The sequence below is a fragment of the Sinocyclocheilus grahami genome, unplaced genomic scaffold (assembly GCF_001515645.1).
Source record: "Sinocyclocheilus grahami isolate Dianchi unplaced genomic scaffold, SAMN03320097.WGS_v1.1 scaffold766.1, whole genome shotgun sequence".
Classification (NCBI taxonomy): Eukaryota; Metazoa; Chordata; class Actinopteri; order Cypriniformes; family Cyprinidae; genus Sinocyclocheilus; species Sinocyclocheilus grahami.
In genome coordinates, this window is record NW_015505945.1 from 237,601 (window position 1) to 243,600 (window position 6,000).

Consider the following 6,000-nt stretch of genomic DNA (forward strand, 5'->3'; position numbering starts at 1 on the left):
GTAGTTTAAGTATTCTAATTAGTTGAGATAGTGAATTGGTGGGGTTTTGTTAAATGTGAGCCAAAATCATCACAATTAAAAGAACCGAAGACTTAAACTACTTCAGTCTGTGTGCACTGAATTTATTTAATACACGAGTTTCACAATTTGAGATGAATTACTGAAATAAATGAACTTTTCCATGGCATTCTAATTTATTGAGATGCACCTGTATTAGTGACAACACAACAAAAACAAAGCAAAAAATCAGTCCACTAACAAAACAAAACAATCAGCCCCTAACTATGTCCTGTTTGGTTCTTATAGACAAGAATTACATTAAATAAGAGAAAATGGGATATTTAAGTCTCACACATGTCTCCGATACAGAAAAAAGAATGAACTCAGCTGCTATCCACAGCTCTGTACTTTTATATCATGTCAACAATTTTTGTTGACATGATATAAAAAAACTCAGATGAGACCAGAGTGGAAGTGCTGGAGGTCCCCACTGCTGTGACAGAGCAATTTATGAACAAACTTTTGCACACTATCCGATTTCTAGACTAGAATCAAGCAAAACCCATTTTAAGCACATTTAAGCACCCTGAAAGCAAATGAAAACTATTTAGCCAACCTTGGAAACCCTTTGGCTTTCCAGAAGCCTGGTACTGAGTGTTCACTTCATTGGCAATCATTGGTCTCACTGAAGCTGATGAACGGAACTAGCTGATCATATAAACACACCAGTCTCACAGAATAAACAACAGCTGGGGCTGTTCGGCTGGCAGCTGCAGACAGGAAAGCCTCAAAACTATGTAGTCACTCATTAATGTCTGTCACATCATCAGAGATCAGTTGAGGACAGCTGCAAAGTGTCTGAAGGAAGGCAGACCTGGCGGTGTAGGTCATCTTACCACATTCTGCCTTTATTAGAAGCATAAAAGTTCTGCCTTGCAGCTTTTTCTAAGAACCCAAATTTCTCTGGGCATTACATTAATGATGACAAATCTGTGCTTTAAAGGCTAGATGAGATCATGGCACCACTGTCTGTGGGAAAGCTTACCTTTCAGTTTCTCAGCCAAAAGAGCTGCTTCATGCTCAGAGAAGTGCATTATGGGAGGAGGTGATGGAGGTCTTAGCCAGTCCTCCTGGATTTTCCGTCGGTGCCGCTCCTCTCGTGCCAGCAATCTTTGTTTGCACTCCCACTCATACAAGTCATCTCTCGCCTGAGCAAAATCTACATGTATGCGACCCGAATCCTTTTTATCAGTGCTGGAGCCAATGCGCATCCGATAGCCTAGGAAAACAAACATTATTCAGCAAACAGAGCTCTCGTACAGACTGCTTGCCTTTATCAAATATCAGTGCACTAGAATCAACATATTGAATGTGAAATAGGATTTGCTCATTCTATGATGTTTCTTCCTGCAACATAAAGCCACTGCTGAACAAAACAGTACAGCCGGGCATCAGCTTATGTTACGTGTATGTTACAGCATATACATCAGAGGTTGCATATGCGCTGGTACCTAGCTGATTGGAAGCTGATTTAAGCTGGTCTTTTCAGCAAAGTAAAATGCAAGATGTATGTATGTTCCTACTATGTTATCATCTATTATTATAAAACAAGAGAAACACACAAAAATGACATGTATAAATACAAAAAAAACACATAAGAGAGGTAAAGAAACAAAACGTCTCGGTTACGTATGTAACCCTCGTTCCCTGAAGGAGGGAACGGAGACGTCACGTCGGAGGACCGACGAATTGGGATCTCGCTTAGAGGGACCAATCTACTTCGAGTGTAAACTAAACGAGCCAATGCACATTGGCATGCGATTCGTCGGTCCTCCGACGTGACGTCGAGAGTGACCGACTGAGAGGGAACAATGAGTTCCATAATGAAAAAAAAAATACATATCTAAATAAAAAACAACGACACACCAGAGAGGTAGAAAAAGTAATCAGTCTCCTAACAAAACAAACATTTACTTGTATAAATAAAAACACATCAGAAAGATAGAGAAACAAAACAATAAGTTCCCTAATGAAATGGAACAAAATCAAACGAAACACAAAGACACACCAGAGAGGTAGAAAATGTAATCAGTCCCCTAACAAAACAAAATAAATATAAACACATCAGAGAAACAAAACAATAGGTTCCAAAACAAAACAAAACAAAACAAAATACAAAGACACAGCAGAGAGGTAGAAAAAGCAATCAGTCATCTGGCAAAATAAAAATGTACTTGTATAAATAAAAACACATCAGGAAGATAGAGAAACAAAACAATAAGTTCACTAACGAAACGAAGCGAAACAAAACAAAGACACACCAGAAAGGTAGAGGGCCTTGTCCACCATGAACTCCTCAATAAAACGAATGTGGCAGAAGTTTTTCTTGCTCTTGCGAATGGCGACAATCTCGCCACACTGGTCAAACACTTCTTTGACTATCTCCTCTGTTGCATTCTCTGGAAGGCCACCAACAAAAACTGTCTTGCACCCTGGAGGTCTCTCTCTGGTGGAGGGAGGAGGAAGATCTGCACAATAAGAAGAAATAAAAAAAAAACACTTACAAACAATATAAACATGTAGCTTATTTTAGTTCCCCTCACTCCACAATTTCAAAACAGGTATGAATTATATAAGTTTAAAACAATCATAAATTATAGTGACATTCATTATGAAAAACATTTATTATAAAAACCAAACCAAACAAATTTACTTAAATCAAAACTGAAATTACCGGCATGTGGGAAATGCAATATACACATAAACTTGGGCTCAGGTACCTCTGTAATTCAGTGCAAATAATAAATGTGTGTATACGAAAGTGGTGCATGTTTTGTGGGCTTGCCGCTAATTGCATTATATAAGTCGCTTTGGAATACAAGTCGCAGCAGGTTCCAGATGATTAAAAAAACAAGAATGAATATTTTCTGGAATATTTTGGAAAATACAGTACATAAAAGAGTTCAGAAGTCTGAGGCAACACTGAATATCTGGAACTTAATACATTTAAACATGAAACATTCTTCTTTCCAATTATGACATGCTACCTTATATTGACATTACATAGTTGAATTATCATTAATTTACGTCCATTAACAAGAATAAGAATATGAATTGAATTGGAGTAATTAGATTCTCATGCAGTATGCAGACCATGTGGGTAAAGTGAACTATGTTTTAGGGTTCATTTAGATTTATAGTATTTAGAACAAACGCTCTACAGATTTAATCATTTTTTCTAACTTTCTCTGATTTTCCACATTGGAGGATTTAATAAAAACTATAAAAACTGTCCTGTGGTTGTTGCGATTTCAGTATCCATCAAATATCTGGCATAAAGTTACAGGTCTTTCAGTGGAACTTTTTACCACACAATTACAGGTCATTCAAAATGGCACAGACTGTACTTCATATATTTACCCTGACTTCAGTGGAGGTAAATAAGGGCAGGCCACATTAATTTGTGTGCCTGCTTTTATGGCGAAACCTCTAATAATTGTGCTGCAGTAGGCTGCTGTAAAACGCTTACTGGGATTCTGCGGGAACAGTGTGCAGTTCTTGCAGTGGATGATTTCCTTAATAACAGGAAGTTCTGCTGCCACGGGATGGGACTGGACCAGACTGATGCCAGCCATCATGGGGTTTATTGGGGTGATGATGCCAAGGTTGGGATCAAAACCCTGTATACAGATGGAGTCTGAGGAGGAAAACAGAAAAAGTCCTAAATGCAGTCATTGATTTGGACCTCAGCACTGGAACCATCTGAGCACAACCACAAAGAAGCCAAAGAAGTAAGAGCAAAGCTGGTGAAAGACCAGTGGAGATGAGAAGAGACCAGGTCACTGCTCTCACCAAAGACGACAAAACCCAGAAAATCTACTAAAGATTAGTTTCTTCTTCAATGAGCTTTCATCACACTAAGCTGCACAGGATCTGAGACTGGATTGGATTTGTGCAGTAAACCGTGTGCACTGTAAACCATGACAGAAGTCCTATACCTGCATGCACACTTTATACTATATATACGTGTTTGATGACAGCCCTATATGATAGAGAAAACAAATAAATCTGTTCAGTGTCAAAATTTGATATCTTTCATGTTGAAGGACTAGGACACATCAGAAGCTAATCTTAAACCTCTATTCTAAAACTGTTAGAGTTATAATTCAGCAGTTACAAAATAAAATGCATTCATATTAACACTCAAAAGTGAGATTGTTGAGAGCTTGCTTTTGCAATTCTGCATTTGAAAATATGAAGCCTATCTGTAAGCTGCACTTTCACTGTATGTATCTAAAAAGTGCTTCCACTACTACACTGTAAAAGAATATATATAATGTTCACACACAAAAAAAGAAAGAAATGTTGACATCTATAAAAATGAGAAAATATGTTTTGTCTTACTAATAAGACCTCTTAACTAATAAGGCCATGTTCAATTCATTATAATTACTGTGCTGAGTCAACCACTTATAAGCACTCAGTAATTTGTTCTCATTAAACCAGCTTGACATACAGAGAAATTAATAATACTGTGTATTATGTAAAATGTTTCAACTCTTCACTCACATGAGATGAAGATCCCAGTCATGATAGTGGCCTAATAAAAGAATTAAGTTCTTTTTCTGCACATGCAAACAACTCCAGTTCATCAATTAACATCTTGTGAAGTGACAAGCAGCTGCATGTTTGAAAGAAATAACTTTTTAACCTTAAATCGTCTCTTCTGGACAAAATATCAGTTCATAATCCATAGTAACGCTTCCTCCAGTGAAAACCTGTAGTCCTCTCACATCAACATTCACCAACATATTTGTTTATAACTGTTTTGGACTGTTTTTCCTTGTAAACGGTGCTTGATCTGTGTACATTTTCAGCAAATGTTCATTTTTGGGTGAATTATTCCTTTAATGATGGCTGACTGTGAAGAGAGCACTTTAAAATGGTATCAATAAGACTGATAAAACTATGGCAATAGGTCAACTGCTTTCAAAACAGTGTAGCTTTTTCTCTCTTAGGCAGATTTAATATAGTTTGATGTAGAAACAATGTAGCGTCTCGACCAATCTGACACACTAATTTTTATTTGATTTAACAAATCAATTATTCATTAGATTAACAAATCGTCACAGTCCCCTCACTCAAAAACTGAATGCCAGGATTTCTGCAAAACACCAGGCCCCCTGGTCCCCATGACATTCGTTACAACAATAACCTACTTTGTGTTAGTAGCTTGTAGTGTAACTTGAGCTTCTTTAAATTTAAATTTTAACTAGCTTGTAGCTTGTCAAACTACAATTTAAACATATTTTCACCAACACCACTCACATTATTCAGTTACTGAGAGTTCAGTATTGTCACACTGTTGTAATATTTCAACCTTAATCAGGACAATCCCACTTACTTTGTCCTGTAGTGGCATAATACAATGGAGAACACTAAAACTAACAAGAGATGCTTGAACTGGAAGAAAATCTTGAATCCCTTGCTGGGAAAAGAGATGATGAAAATTATGATCCATAAATCTCCTAGCGGCTGTAATCATGTGAAACGCATTGGGAGATCCATGCAAAACCCAAATCAAAATGTAAAAAGGTAAATTACATACACGCCTTCACATTTATCGTTTCTTAATGTTGTTTTTCTTCAGTCAGAATGATTCAAGGACTACTCAATCCTTTGGCTCACAGCTCTTGTTTCTTTTCCAAAAACCTGCTTCAGGTTTTATTTGTCATTATTATCTGCTTTCCATTAAAATTGGATACACTACGAAGTCAGCAGCTTGCAAAACATTTAGTTCCTACAGAACGCAGCTGCTCATCATTTCAGAGGTTAGACGGCATTAATCAGAGCCCATCACAAACACCATTGCTAAATGCAAAGCACCCGCCCCTGCAGCCTCAGGCCCTGCAGTCCAAATATATAATCCACAAGGAAATTTGCCTCAGCTGTTTTTTACAGTCTCGCTTTTTGGGGGGGGGGGGTTTGAAAGTTTTCCAG

General features: G+C 37.4%; 1 protein-coding gene across 1 annotated transcript in view; it reads right to left on the reverse strand.

The window, feature by feature from the left end:
• The window catches only part of LOC107561323 (ecto-NOX disulfide-thiol exchanger 1-like), a 95,093-nt gene that overhangs the window by 28,771 nt on the left and 60,322 nt on the right, over positions 1–6,000 (reverse strand). The window contains exons 3-5 of the mRNA XM_016245745.1: positions 3,530–3,697; positions 2,322–2,528; positions 1,046–1,279 (exon numbers count right to left, since the gene is read on the reverse strand). Coding sequence (XP_016101231.1) covers positions 1,046–1,279; positions 2,322–2,528; positions 3,530–3,697 — 609 coding nt within the window. The remainder of the gene's footprint in view (positions 1–1,045; positions 1,280–2,321; positions 2,529–3,529; positions 3,698–6,000) is intronic.